This window comes from Bubalus kerabau, chromosome 8 (assembly GCF_029407905.1).
Source record: "Bubalus kerabau isolate K-KA32 ecotype Philippines breed swamp buffalo chromosome 8, PCC_UOA_SB_1v2, whole genome shotgun sequence".
Lineage (NCBI taxonomy): Eukaryota > Metazoa > Chordata > Mammalia > Artiodactyla > Bovidae > Bubalus > Bubalus kerabau.
Window position 1 is genome coordinate 97,501,937 of NC_073631.1, and position 15,486 is coordinate 97,517,422.

The 15,486-nt window shown below is 43.0% G+C and overlaps 1 protein-coding gene across 2 annotated transcripts in view; it reads right to left on the reverse strand.

The window, feature by feature from the left end:
• CEP41 (centrosomal protein 41) overlaps nt 1-12,710 on the reverse strand; it is a 49,757-nt gene extending 37,047 nt beyond the window's left edge. Inside the window, exon 1 of one of the 2 annotated variants that reach the window (XM_055590922.1) lies at nt 12,576-12,710. In XM_055590922.1, the coding sequence (XP_055446897.1) occupies nt 12,576-12,608 (33 nt within the window). In that variant the 5' untranslated portion in view covers nt 12,609-12,710. Of the gene's footprint in view, nt 1-8,181; nt 8,270-12,575 lie in introns of those variants that run through there. The other variant, XM_055590923.1, reaches the window with a different exon arrangement.
• Nucleotides 12,711-15,486: the final 2,776 nt, after the last annotated feature.

Sequence of the window (15,486 nt, forward strand, 5' to 3'; positions counted from 1 at the left end):
ACCTACAGAAAATAATCAACATTTAATTTTGACAAGGACATAAACAAAAACAAAGTAAAACCTCACAATTTCCATCTGCTATTTTAATATTAAAAAGAAAGAAAAAATCCTAGAATAAAAAGATCAGCTCTATAGTGTTATTAAAACACTCATTGATATTGTCTGTGTTTTTCATTTCACCTCAGGCAAATAAAACCTTTGTCATGGACACTTGGCATGGCTACTCAGAGGTGGAATCCCCGAGCTTCTTTATCCTGAGAGACAGGTTGGAAAGCTCCATCTGATCAGCAACCCTGCTGTCGGTAAGAAAAAGTGACTCTAACATCTAAGATGAAGATAGAGAAGATTCTTAAGTGAGAGACGGAAAATATTCAAAGACTGAAAAAGGGACTATAGGATGAGTTCCCCAGAGGAAGACGATACTGTGGCAAAACAAAATAAAACAAACAACAACAAAAACCCAGGGAAAATATGTGCCTGTTAAATTAAGTCAAGAAAGCTAAAACTCGAATTTAGTTATCGCAGGCTAAGGGATTTTCTTTTTTCTGTCTTTCCCTTTCTTTCTTTCCTTCACACGCTGTATTTTTATAGTTTCTATACACTGTTTCCTGTTTTTACTCTTGTTTTTCCCACTAGTTTCCTAGCAAAGCTTCTTTTGAAAGATTCCAGGCTAGTTTCTGCTGAACCAGGGGGATTTGTCCATACCTCAGCCAACATAGCTAAGAAGTGAGGGTGTCTCTGGGGACCAGGTGTGGTGGCAGCAGAATGATGGGGGGAGAGAGTGTGGACAGCTGCAATGGCTGAGCCCTTCCCGCCCCCGGTTTTCCCTTACATAGACTAATGAGAAATCCATATGTTACAGGACAAAAATGTAGTGTTTCTTGCCCATTTTCCCATTTTGGTCCAAATCCTTGTTCCTGACTTTCTGGTACCAACCATAACGTAAAATTCTTGTGTTCTAGCGTATGCAGAACACAGTTTATGGAAGTGCCAGACTTTTTTTCCTTAAAATCCTTGCTTTCAGGGTGACTGTTTCTTGACCTACTGACCAACTAGCTTCTTTTTTTCAATTACATAAACAGGATGGAATGGTGGAAAGTGAAAGAGCTGAGAAAAGCAGCTGTTTCAAGGAGGACTATTCATTCATTCGACAAAGGCTTATTGAGCACCAACTATTCATTCAGTCGACATCTACTGGGTGCCTACTAGGAGTAAACTACCATGCTGAGGACACAGAGGTAACAAAACACAATCCTTGCCATCCAGCTCTCACTGATGCTAGGACGTGAGACAAGTGAGCAGATGTCACACTGCACGATGAACAAGCAGAGGGAAGCAGGGGGTGTGTGTTAAGATTGGAACTACTTCCTGAGGAGTGACTTCTGAGCTGAAACCTGAGGGCTGAGGAAGTTAGTCAAGCTGAACTAGTAGTGGGAGCTGCAGGGCTTCTGGTAACCGTCAGACCTGCGGGACTATGGGCAGTATGGGGCCAAGTGGGGCTAGAGGAGCGGGCAGGAGAGAGCACAAAGGGCCTCGTACTCATGCTGAGAAACCTAGAGTTTATTCTGTAGATCACTGTGGATCCTGTAGATCAAAAGGGGCCATTTTGCTCCTCCAACTCACAGGGATATTTGTCAATGTCTGGACTGGGTGGTGGGTAAGTTACCAGCATCTAGTAAGTAGAGGCCAGGGATGCTGTTAAATATCCTACAATGACAGGAGGAACCCCCCAACCCCCAGAAAGAATTAGCTGGCTCCAAATGTCAATCGTGCTTAAATTGAGGAACCCTGGTGTTGATGGGAGTAACTGAGGAAGGTTTAGGGAGAAGGGATGGGATCCTATTTCCATTTTAGGAAGATCACTCTGGCAGCACCCTGGAGAACTAATAGGATCATAGTCAGGAGTGGAGGTACAAAGATCAGGTAAGAGGTTGTGCTCAGAGAATCTGTGGTCCTAAGAAAGTGGCAGTAAAGGTGAGAGGCCGTTTTAAAAAGTCTTTAAGATATAAAATCTTTAAAACTGACCAGTATAACAGGGGAAGGGCAGTGATTGTCATTGTCGTTCAGTTGCTCAGTCATGTCTGACTCCTCGTGACCCATGGATGGTAGCCCACCAGGCTCCTTTGTCCATGGAATTTTCCAGGCAAGAATACTGGAATGGGTTGTCTTGGACTGCAAAGTGATCCAACCAGTCCACCCTAAAGGAGATCAGTCCTGGGTGTTCATTGGAAGGACTGATGTTGAAGCTGAAACTCCAATACTTTGGCCACCTGATGTGAAGAGCTGCCTCATTTGAAAAGACCCTGATGCTGGGAGGGATTGGGGACAGGAGGAGAAGGGCACGACAGAGGATGAGATGGTTGGATGGCATCACCGACTCGATGGACATGGTTTGCGTAGACTCCGGGAGTTGGTGATGGACAGGGAGGCCTGGCGTGCTGCAGTTCATGGGGTTGCAAAGAGTTGGACACGACTGAGCGACTGAACTGAACTGAAAGGAGCTTCCCAACTTAGGGATTGAACCTGTGTCTCTTGTGTCTCCTGCAATGGCAGGCAGATTCTTTTCCACTGTGCCATCTGGCAAGCCCAAAGGACAGTGATACCATTCCCCCAAAAAAGGACTTAAGGAGGAAGCATATATTGGAAAACATCATGTATTCTGTTTGGGGCATTTTGAAAATGAGGTATCTGTGGGTTATCCAAAACGGAAGTGGCAAGCTAGATATCTAGGGGGTCTGCAGATCAAGAGAGATTTATGAACTAGAAAAAAACAAGATTTGGGGGTTGTCGGCATGCAGGCAGCAGGGGAAGCCATGGGAATGACAGAATCACCACTGGAGAATGTACAGGCTGAGGGAAAAAATCTCCAACGTTTATGGTCAGGTGGAGAAAAGCACTGTGGGTGAAACTTGCAAGAGGCCACAAGAAAGTGGGTCATGAGAATTAAAGAGGAGTTTCAGGAAGAAGGGAATGGTCAACAGCGATTGATGCTGTCAAGTCAGAGAACAGGAGATATATGAACAAGTGAACAAGAATGCAGGTCAAGGAAGAGAAAACAGAAAAGTGCATTTAGACTGAACGAACCAACAGTGGTTGATGACCCTGCTGGATACCGTTACGGTAAACTGACACCAAGAAAAGCGAAAAAGCAAGTTAAGTGTATGAGAAGGGAGCATAGTAGCCAGTTGGGTCTTTTTTTTTCCCTTCAGAGTCGCTAAGGAGTAGTTTTTGTTGTCTGAAGAAAGGAGAGGTTCCAGGATGTTTATAAACAAATGGGCTGAATAAAAGGCTGAAAATGAGGCGAGAAGTTATGAAAACGAGGGAGTAGGAGAAGATGAGGCCTAGAGCCCAGGCTGAACGTGCAGCTTTGGAAATATATTTAAGATAACGAAATAAGGGGACTTGCCTGGTGGTCCAGTGGTTGAGACTGCATGCTTTCAATGCAGGGGGGTGGGTTTGATCCCTGGTTGGGGGAAAAAGGATCCCACAGGCCCTGTGGTGCAGCCAATAAATAATGAAATAAGATAGGTGGTCATGAGGAAGGTTCAACGGGAGGGAGGAGGGAGAAAGTTGAGAAAGTTCATGTTTGTGGTATTAGTACAGGCTCTTTGAAAGCAACCAAAAGTGTCAGAAGCCCTTTGAGGGCTTACATCTCTAGGGAGGGTCTAAAGAAAATACCCTCCCCATCTACCTATCTGTGCTCTTTAACTTCAGCTTTCAAGACCAGCACAAGCACATCTTCCAGGAAGACTCCTCCTCTGGGGAGTGCAGCCAGATAGAATCTCTTCCCTGCCTAGACTGTCGCAGCACTTAGTACGGTTTACACCCCTCACTGCCTGCAGTGGGACAGAGGCTCTACCTCTGTACCTGGTACAGGGCCTTGCGCCAGCGTGAGAGTAATAAGTACTGCCAGATGCATGGAGGTGGTCCTGAGACCTGAGCCACACGCAGTGTGGGTGCTAGTGCCCTGTGGGCAGCACTAACATCAAGGGCTGGAGGAACCTGGAACAGAGAGAGCTCTCACACTGGGGGTGATACGGGAGACTGAATGGAAGAAATGGCACTGGAGCTGTGTTTCAAGGGTTGAACTTCTGTGGATAACAAGATGGGGAAAAGGGATGGAAAAAGTATTCTAAGTGGAAGAAATTATAATAGCAAGGACACTTTTAAAAGCATGTTTGCATGAGAGCTAAGTCACTTCAGTCGTGTCCGATTCTTTGCAACCCCATGGACTGCAGCACGCCAGGCTCCTCTGTCCATGGGATTCTCCAGGCAAGAATACTGGAGTGGGTTGCAATGCCCTCCTCCAGGGGATCTTCCCGACATAGGGATCGAACCCGAGTCTCTTATGTCTCCTGCATTGGCAGGTGGGTTTTTTACCATTAGCACCACCTGGGAAGCCCCAAAAGCATGTTGAAAGAACAGCAAACTGTTCTATTTGCTGGAGAAGCCCCAACAATAATAAAGGTAATCGCTGCTAACATTTACTGAGCGCTTAACTGTGTTGTCAGGCACTCAGCTAAGCATTTCTCTCCATTATCTCCTTTAATCCTCACAACCACCAATAAAGCAGACACTAGTGTTAGCCTCATTCTACATGTTAGGAAATGGGAATAAAGAGGTGGAGTGACTTTCTGAGGTTAGCTGGTAAGAGTGATAGAACCTGGAATTAAACTGGACAGTCTGGCTCTAGAACTTGAACTCTTACTCTACTGCACAGCCTCATTCAGGCAGCGGTTCTGAATATGGGGTCCATGGATGGAACTGAGGAGGTCCATGAGTCCCATGAATCTGTATGTAAAAACTTCGAGTGTGTGTACATTTTTCTAGGGGAAGGGTCCTTGATTTTCACCAAATTTTCAAAGGGGTCTATCACCAAATGGTTAAGAATCACAGGTATATAGAACCCTATGCTGTAAGGTTGGACATGGATACAGAAGCACCATGTGGAAACCCCTGAATTTATAATAGAAAGGTCTGAGGGTCTGGACTAGCCCTGAAGATGAAGGAAGACACCAGAAACACTGAAATATGAGCCACACAATCAAAGGAGTATTTTGGCAGATCACTATTACATGGAAGGTAAGATCATGTATTTGTGAATACATGGATGTTGGGGAAGAAGGGAGAAGAATGAGATGTCATCAGTGGGGTTTTTCTGCAGGAAAATCACTAAAAAAAATGAGGGAGATTGTCTGAATCACAGGTCATTCAAAAACGAATATGCTTTTCTGACTTCCCACCTCTTTTCAAATGAAATTCACAAGGTTGTTCACATTAAAATGACAATGTATGATTTACAATTAAGGACTAAAAAAAATTCCATTACTTATTTTGTTCAGAATTTCTCTACTTATCTCATTTGCATAAACAGAAAGTCAATAAAATGAAGGCACTAGGTATCAATTTTAAAAGAGATTTTTTTTTAATGGGAGTTTTAATCTGGTCCAATTCTGCTGATCTTAAACACCAGCCTTGACCCACGTTGCATGTGCAGCAGCCCTTACTCTGCCAGCAGCTACCACCTGTGGCAGACTGTATTTTTCAAGATGGCCACAACAGGATTTCCCAGCCCACTTACGCTGTGATGTTGACACTCCTCCCCATGAGGGGTGGGGGCCTATGTTCTTTCCCCTTGAATTTGGGTGGGCATGTGACTGATAGAGGTGATGCCACAGGACTTCTGAGGCTGGATCATAAAAGACAATACAGCTTCCACCTGGTTCTTTTGAGACACTTGTTCTTGGGACCCAGCTCACACTACAGGGAAGGCCAAGTCACATGGAAAAGGTCATTTGTAGGTGGCATGGCTGACAGCACCAGCTGAAGTCCCAGCAACAGACTATATCAGCAATCTGATGTGAAAAAAGCCTTCAGGATAACTTTAGACCCAGTTTCTGTCTGTCTGCAAAACCACATGAGAGAGCCCAAGTAATTGCCAAGTTGAGCCTAGTCAGCCTCTAGAACTTGACCAATAATAATGTCAAGTTATCACACCTCCTACACACTCTCTCTCTTCTGGGGGCTTTATGTCCTTACAATAGTATCCTTTTAATGAGGTTTCTACTGAGGTTTTGGAAGGGAGTGCATTTGTTCAATATGCTGTCTTCACCCAGTAGGTCACGATCCTACCTTCTTCAGTTTGTTGTTGTTCTAAGCCACTAAATATTGAGAAAACTCATGACAAACCAACAGATAACTGGAACGCCATCTCACCCTTTTTACTTTCTAGCTAACCTCCTTGTTTTATTTATATTTTTTGGCTGTGCCACGCAGCATGTGGGATCTTAATTCCCTGACCAGGGATTGAACCTGTGCAGAATGCAGGAATGAACCTTGCAGTTGAAGTGCAGAATCTTAACCACTGGCCTGCCAGGGAAGTCCCTCTAGTATGCTCCTTGTTGGGGGCGGGGACCCCTACACTAAGTAACTGCATCTTACTCTTCCATCCGTTGCAACGTGGCCACTGTCCGAATCATTCTACTATGGTTCCTGGAGGAGCTAGCCAATGTCAGAGATCCCCTACTGCTAAATATAAGCTACTTTTCAGCCTCTAACTCACATGACCTTTCTGCACAGTGTTATATAGTCCCATCTTCTTCAGTTTTCACTTGACTTCAATAATGGCTCTCTCTCCTGATTCTCCAATGACTCATGGATCCTTCTCTTAGCCATTTAAACACTGTCTTCCCTAGGATTCCATCTTCTTAATCTATAAGTTCTCTGTGGGCCATTTAGCCTTAATTCTATTTACATGCTTCTAATTTCCAAATAGTGAACTCTAGCCTTGACTTCTTGGAGAAGGCAATGGCACCTCACTCCAGTACTCTTGCCTGGAAAATCCCATGGACAGAGGAGCCTGGTAGGCTGCAGTCCATGGGGTCGCTAAGAGTCAGATACGACTGAGCGACTTCACTTTCACTTTTCACATTCATGCACTGGAGAAGGAAATGGCAACCCACTCCAGTATTCTTGGCTGGAGTAATCCCAGGGACAGAGGAGCCTAGTGGGTTGCCATCTATGGGGTCGCACAGAGTCGGACACAACTGAAGTGACTTAGCAGCAGCAGCAGCAGCAGCAACAGCCTTGACTTCTCCCAGCTGAAATATATTCATTTACTCATTTAACAAATATTTAAAGAACAATTGTGTGCCAGGCAGTGGCACAGTACAGACAAGATCCCTATCATTTCTTGTAGATGTGCCAGAAATAGACAAGCAAATAAAATAATTACAGATCATGACCTACTGGGTAAAGATAGCATATTAAACAAATGCACTTCCTTCCAAAACCTCAGTAAAAACCTCATTAAAAGGATATTATTTTAAGGACATAAGGCCCCCCAAAGAGAGCGAGTGTAGGAGAAATGATAACATGTGTTTTTAGAACTCTAGGAAGCCCATCAACAAGTGAAAATTACTTGATATACTCAAGAAAATTGAAAGGAAAGCCAAGAAAAGTTCTTAAAAGGCCCAGGAATTGATAGCTCCAGGCACCTCCAGAAGTAAAAGGGCTGAATTAAGCAAAATTGGTTGAAATCTGAATAAGAAGCTAGTGGATCTACAAAACCTTCTCCTTCTGTGCCCCTGGGTGACTGCCCTTCCCTCACCACAGCAGCTATCCATAAAAAAAAGAGTTATTTCTTGAAAAGGGTTTCTGGACTTGGGGCGGGATGGTTTCCAGACACAGGGAAAGGCTATCATTACTGAAAATAGGGATATTAAGTGACTGGTGCATACTCATGTTGAAATTTAGCCCCTAACTTTAATTTCTCCGGCAACTCAACTAGGCTTCTATTCTCAGGCTTCCCTGGTAGCTCAGATGGTAAAGAATCTGTCTGCAATAGAGGAAAACCAGGTTCAATCCCTGGGTTGGGAAGATCTCCTGGAAAAGAGAATGGCTACCCACTCCAGTATTCTTGCCTGTAGAATTCCATGGACAGAGGAGCCTGGAGGGCTACAGTCCATGGGGTTGCAAAGAGTCAGACACAGCTGAACAACAACATTAAGTGTACAAAAGAATTATGTCTTAAAAAATGTATATATGTTAATTAAAAAATACTTTTTTGCTAAAATATGCTAACCATCATCTGAGCTTTAAGCAAGTTGTAGTAGTAACTCAAAGATCACAGAACATCATAACAAACATTAATAAACAGTTTGAAATGATTGTGATAATTACCAAAATGTGACACGGAGACATGAAGTGAGCAAATGCTGTTGGGAAAATGATGCCAAAAGACTTGCTTGACACAGAATTGCACAAACCTTCAATTTCTGAAAATGCAGTATCTGCTAAATGCAATAAAACAAAATATGCCTGTATGAATACATATAGTAGCATCATTCATAATAGTCCGAAAATGGAAAAAACGAAAGTGTCCATCAATAAAAGATGCATGAAAAAAAATGTGGCATATCCATGCAAAGGAATATTACTTAGTAATAAAAAGAAATTAAATATCAAAGCATAATACAATATGCATGAGCTTTTAAAACATTATGAAAGATGCTAGTCACATAAGACATTTTGCATAATTCAATTTACATGAAATGTAAAGAACAGGCAAATCCACAGAGACAGAAACAGACAGGAGAGGATTAAGGAGTGATAGCTAGAGGTACGGAGAAGGCAATGGCACCCCACTCCAGTACTCTTGCCTGGAAAATCCCATGGATGGAGGAGCTTGGTGGGCTGCAGTCCATGGGGTCGCTAACAGCCGGACACGACTGAGAGACTTCACTTTCACTTTTCACTTTCATGTATTGGAGAAGGAAATGGCAACCCACTCCAGTGTTCTTGCCTGGAGAATCCAAGGGATGGGGGAGCCTGGTGGGCTGCTGTCAATGGGGTCGCACTGAAGCAACTTAGCAGCAGCAGCAGCAGCAGCAGCAGCTAGAGGTTACAAAATTTATTTTGGGGGTGATGAAAATGCTCTGAAATTGGTTTCTATGATGACTGCACAACTCTGTGAGGATACTGTTGTTGTTTAGTTGCTAAGTTGTGTCCAACTTTTTCCGACCCTATGGACTGTAGCCCGCCAGGCTCCTCTGTCCATGGGATTTCCCAGGCAAGAAAACTGGAGAGGGTTGCCAATTCCTACTTCAGGGTATCTTCCCTACCCAGGGATTAAACCTGCATCTCCTGCATTGGCAGGTGACTTCTTTACCACTCAGCCATCTGGGAAGCCCCAGTATCAGTTAGGAAAATGCAAATTAAGACCTGTCCGACTCTTTGCGACCCCATGGACTGTAGCCTACCAGGTTCCTCCGTCCAAGGTATTTTCCAGGCAAGAATACTCGAGTGGGTTGCCATTTCCTTCTCCAGGAGATCTTCCCGACCCAGAGATTGAACCCGGCTCTCCTGCATTGTAGGCAGACGCCTTACTGTCTAAGCCACCAGGGAAGTCATCACTACACACCTATTAAAACAACTAAAATAAAAAATGCTTGTAATACTCAATGTTGCCAAGAATGTAAAAACACTGGATTTCTCAAACACTAGGGCTGGGAATGCAAAATGCTACACCCGCTCTGGAAAACTGGTTTGGCAGTTTCTTAAAAAACTTAATAGATGGGACGTCCCAGTGCTTCAGTGGCTAAGACTCTGTGCTCCCAATGCAGGGTTTGATCCTTGGTCAGGGAACTAGATTCCACATACTGCAACTAGGAGTTTGAATGCTGAAACTAAAAGATCCTGCATTCCACATGCCTCAACGAAGACCTTGCACAGCCATATAAATATTTTAAAAAGAAACACACCTAAATATAAGCTTACCATACCACCCAGCAATTGCACTCTTGAGCATCTATCTCAGAGAAGTGAAAAGTAACATCCACACAAAGAACTTTACCCCAAAGTTCATATCTCTGTTCTGTTTGTTGCCCAAACAGAAAACAACCAAAACATCCTACAATAGTTTAATGGTTAAACAAACTGGTATACATCCACAGAATACTAATCAGCAATAAAAACGAATGAACTATTGCTACAGGCAACAACATGAATGAGTCTTAATAATACTATTTTGAGTGAAAAAAGCGAGTCTTAAAAGGTCACAAACTGTACGATTTTCATTTTTGTAACATTTTCAAAATTACAGAAATAAGAGGCCACATTAATGGTTGCCAGGGGTTAGGATGGTGAGGAGGAAAGTGGCTGTGACTAGCAATGAGTAGCTTGAGGGAGATTTGTGGCGATGGAATAGTTCTCTACCTTGATTGTAAATCAACACTCATGCAAATCTTGATTATATTAAATCTACACATGTGATAAAATAGCTCCAAACTACATACATGTTGTACAAATGTCAAATTTTTGCTTTTCATATTGTACTATATTTACATAAAATATAATCATTGAGGGAAACTGGGTAAAGGGTACATGGGGTCACTTTGTCCTATATTGGAAACTTCCTGTGAATTTATTTAAAAATAAAGGTTTTTTTAAAAGGACATTAGAGCCCAAATCAGAGTTCTTAAGAATTAACAACATGATGGCAGAAATTAAAAACTCAATAGAAAGACTGGAGGATAAAGTTACATCTTCCAAAGAGAACAAGAAAACAAAGCTGTAGAAAATAGGAGATAAAATTTAAGAAAATTAGGGAACCAGTCATATAGAAGCAACATCAGAATAATGAATTCAAGAGAGGATGGAGAAAATGGAGGACGCGAGTCAACAACAATTTTTAAAAATGTTTACAGAATAGAAAGACGTGAGTTTCTGGTGCCTCTCCCCCCAAAAAATGAGAACAAACATCTATCAAGAAATATCTTTGTGAAACATCATAACGCTGGTCACAAAGAGAAGATTCTGTGAGCTTCCAGAAAGGAACACTCAAGTGGCATACAAAGGAACAGAATGGTTTTGAACGTCTCCACAACAAAAAGTGAATGCTATTAGACCACAATGCAATGTTTCCAAGAGACTGATGATTTCTAACCAAGAATTCCATACCTAACTAAGCTCTCAGGCAAATAAATATGAAGGTAAAATAAAATTTTTAGATATGCCTAATGTTGTAGACATGAATTTAAAATATTTATTTCTTATGCAATCTTTCTTAAGAAAACAACTGGCAGTTGTGCTCCATGAAAACAAGAGAGTAAGCTGAACATCTTTATCCAGGACACAAATATGCAACCATAGAGGGCATCCCTGCTCCTCTGCCCCTACACTCCTAAGACTATTCATCTTTTTTCTCCCATATTTCTGATCTCATTAATGGCATCAGCACCAATGAGTAGCCCAAGCTCAAAGTCATCCATCACACTCTCATTTCTCAGAGTTAATCATTAAGTCAAGATTATTTTATCCCCTAAGTATTTCTCTCTGACCCTAGTTCCACAGCCTTACTTGAGGTCTGTATCATAATAACCACCTAACCCCAATCTCCCTAGCCCCAGTCCTAGACCCCTCAAATCCATTGTCTGCAATGTGATTACAACCACCACCTAAAACATGCAACTGATCATGGCACTGGGCTGCTAAAAACCCCAAAGCTTCTCAAATTCTGACCAGCAGTCAGTAGGCCTTGGTCAAAGTGTTACTCTTCACACCAACCTCCCCTACATCCATGGTAGACATTACAATGGATCATGGCACTCCCCTGCAGAGCCTAAATTCAACCTTTCTCAACAAAGGTACAACTTTCTCAACAAAACTCATAGACATCCATCATGAGATAAAACAAACTGCAACTTGTTTATTACACTGGCAAGGCACAGAGCCCCTGCCTCTCTACGAGGCGCTGTCTACCTGCGTGTTTCACATCTCCTTAACTTGGCTCCGGCTGTCCTCTCTGCCTGGGATGTTTCTTCATCTGCCTAGTAATTCGAGACTTCGGATCATCTCCAGGCCGCTTCTCTCATTCCCTCAGGTGAGCCCTAGCTTTCTTCTCTGCTCTCCTAACATCTATTCTCCGAACACATTGAACTCAAATTGTTTATAACTCTTCCTTCTAGACTTAATAAACAGGCCTTGTCTGATTCTCTTTGTATTTCTAGCACCCCCTGCACAGTAGGAATCCAGTAAAAATTTGTTGCCATGAAATGACCCCATATGCAGAGGGCAACTGAGTGTGAAACTGCCAAGTAAGTAAAAGGTCTTAATCGAGGACGGGGTAAAATTTATGTCATATTTTGCGTCCTTTCCAATTAGCTTAGTCTACTTATTCCTGCTCTTTCTGTATCCCCATAATCAGAAATGATGGTTCCTTTGATTTGGTTCCTTTAGTGTTTTGGGCTTCGTCCTGATGTTACTTATTTTTTAGCTGCCATTCTTAGACTGTAAGCCCTCTGAGGGAAAGGATTGTGTCTTCATGCACTTCGCTTCTTTTGGCGACAAACACAATGAGCCTGTGCGGGATGGTGGCCTGTGGGCCGCAGGATAAGGGTCAGGCACTTCATCCCCCCCAGACCCGCCCCGCCTCCCTCCCCCTCCAGACCCCTCCTCACACCGCCGCTTCCCGCCTTCCGGACGGCGGAAGTCGCTGGCTACTCTTCCCCGCCCACGTGGAGCCTTTTCCGGTGCGCCCGCCCCCTCCGATTCTCCGATCCGGACCTGGCCCTCACCTCAGGATTCCCAATGTGCCTCCGGACAGACATATTTGCTCCAACCGACCACGCTCGGGGTTCTAGCCTCACCGGTAGCCTCTAACCCTAGCTTCCTACCCCCACAACCCCCGCTCAGCCGCCTCCCTACAACCTCTTCTCCGATTGGCCTGCTTTCCCCTGCCAGCCAATGGATGCCCTGTTTACTCTCTCACTGCAGGGTCAAGGGAGAGTGAGACGCTGCTCAATGGTTGCCAAGGGCAACGCGGGACGCCGGTTGGCGAGGCTCTTTGTGCTCTCGCCTGGGCCTGCAGACTCCAGCCTCCGCGCGGGATGAGGGACGCGGGGGGAGGGGAAGCTGCAGACAGCGCGTGGGCGGCTGCGGAGAGCTCGAGGGGGGGAGGGGCTCGAAAGCGTGGAAAAAGCAAGTGTGTCTAGCTAAGGTGGAAGCACAAACACCGCGCAGGGCCGCCCCCCTTTAGGGCTCTTTTAGCCAAACATCTGGATACTTCTTCCACAATTAAGGATAGTTATGGGACATGGTTGTTCAGCAGGGATGAGAATCTGTAGTTTATTTTCAGGTTAAGTTAATATGCAAATTGTGCAAAATATCATGTGGAAATACAGGCATTATTGTTGCTTTGAAAGCTTTTAACTAGCAACAGAACGGCAGCCTTAATTGCAAAGCACACACATCATTCTGTGATTCTTCATTCATTTAACAAATATTTAATAAGTACCTTATGAGAAAAGCTGCAGAAGGTTTTGTGGAGGATGGGAGGATGACTAAGACCCAGTCCCGTTGTCATGGAAACCATTGTGACTCCTGCCATCAGCCACCACCTGTTCTTATTCCAGATCTGAAAATTAAGTCCTAGCACCTTTACAAAACAATCACACACACAGTTTGACTTGGCTCCAAAATGTCCCACCAAATCCATCAAAATTATTATTTCCTTTTACACGGGGGGAGCAAACACAGTAACCCTTTGTCCTTTGCTTTAAGTTGTTTTTCCAGGAATGGAGAAAGGTTACCCTGAACTGTTCATACTGGCTAGGTCTCTGCTTGGGAATAATAGCATACATCTGAGCTGTTTCAGGGTCTGGGCAGATGACCCATTCAACAACATGGTGTGACATGCCCTTATCCTTTCAGACTCCTTAGCAACCCGCCCTTCCAGTCAAATCTTGAGTCGTATTGTCACTCAGAGCTGCTTGATCTCCAGGATCTTAAACTGGCCACAGCTGTCTTCTTGCACGTTCATGCCTCCTGAGTTTTAACTTCCTTATTATGTCAAATCCTTCCACTCTTTGCAATTACCAGTTTTTCTCCCCTCCACTAAAATAAGGAAGAGTTTCGAGACTCCATTGGAGGTGGGAGGATATTTAGAAGCTTTTGCATAGCAAGCAGAGGCTTCTGGACACATTACAACTTAGATGTTTACCTGGTGCAGTGGGGGTGGTGTGGTGATAGACATTATGGGTAGAATAAACAGGAGAAAGGAAAGCAGAGAGGGAAATAATAAGGGACTAAACTAAGGGGTTGTGAGAAAGAGGAAAAGAGATTTAAAGACATGAGAAGAGGTAAGGAGTGCGAGAGATAGGAAGGAATCAAGGATGGTTATCATTTTTATACCTTGGAGACTGAATAGATAATAGTGATAATGCATTAATCAAGTTAAAGTACAACGGATGTCAAGAAATCAAAAGAACAGAAAGTACAAGACCCAGTAGCTCATCCAAGCTGGAAGCTCAACTTCCATTTATCAGTGTTTGGACTCACTTCTCTGTATGGTTGGCTCCCCTGTGTTGCAGAGGGAATGGGGATATCAGGTTTCTTTGCCTCAGCAGTCATTGTGGTTGTCAAATTCGGGCTGCATATAAAGCAATCAGAGATATTACAGAAATGTGGCTTCTCAGGTCCAGTTGTCAGAGATGCTGACTCTTTGTGTCTGGGGTAGAAATGTAGGAATCTGTAATTTAAATGCGTCTTCCCCCACTCCCACCCCTGAGTCTGATGCACAGGGTCCAAGGGCCACACCTTGAGAGACTAGAAGAGCCTCCTATTAATATTTCCTTCCATTTTGCCTCAGTGGAATTTTTGGAAAGCTGAAAGCTATAAATCAAAAGTTTTTATCATCATGAGTTTCTCTTTAGGATTTCTTTTGGGTCCTGCTATAGCAAAACTGCTTCAAAATTAAAGCAAGGTGCAATCTGCAATATGAAAAGTAGGTAAATCACACAACATAGTAATTCATAGAAGAAAAGCATTTGATAAACTGTGAAGAAATATCCAACTAGTAGGGAAAGAAATAAAAAATAAAACAATTAGATCTCATTTTTTGACTAACAAATAGAAAAAGTTTTGTTTTCTCTTTTTTTAATGATAAATGCTAAGCGTTGGCTAATGATTTGTGAGACAAGCGTGCTCGTACATTGTGAGTGTGAATACAAAGAAGTGAAAAGTAATTCAAGAGTGGGTATCAAAAAAGCCCTCTAATTTTAATATGCTGAGAATTCTTCCTGAGGAAATAATCAGAGAGTTGCACAAACTTTACACCCACAAATGTTTACTGGAATCTTATTTTAAATGATAAAAAACTGAAACAACCTAACTGATCATTAGTTTAAAAATGATTAAAATAAATAATGGCATATCCATAATGAGTAATATTATGGAACCATTAAAAAATATGTTTCAGGGAATAATGAAGGCGATGGAGAACTAACTGTTCCTGATAGAGGAAATGGAAAGAGCTGGAAACAATTTTTTAGTTAATAGACCCCTGATTTGTGTGGAGAAAAACATAGGTATTCACATACACAAAAAAATCTGAGCAAAAAATATTTAAAATGTAAACCATCTCTAGATTATGGAATACAGTTATTTATTTTATTCTTTACACTTTGTGCATTTTGCAAATCTGCTTCA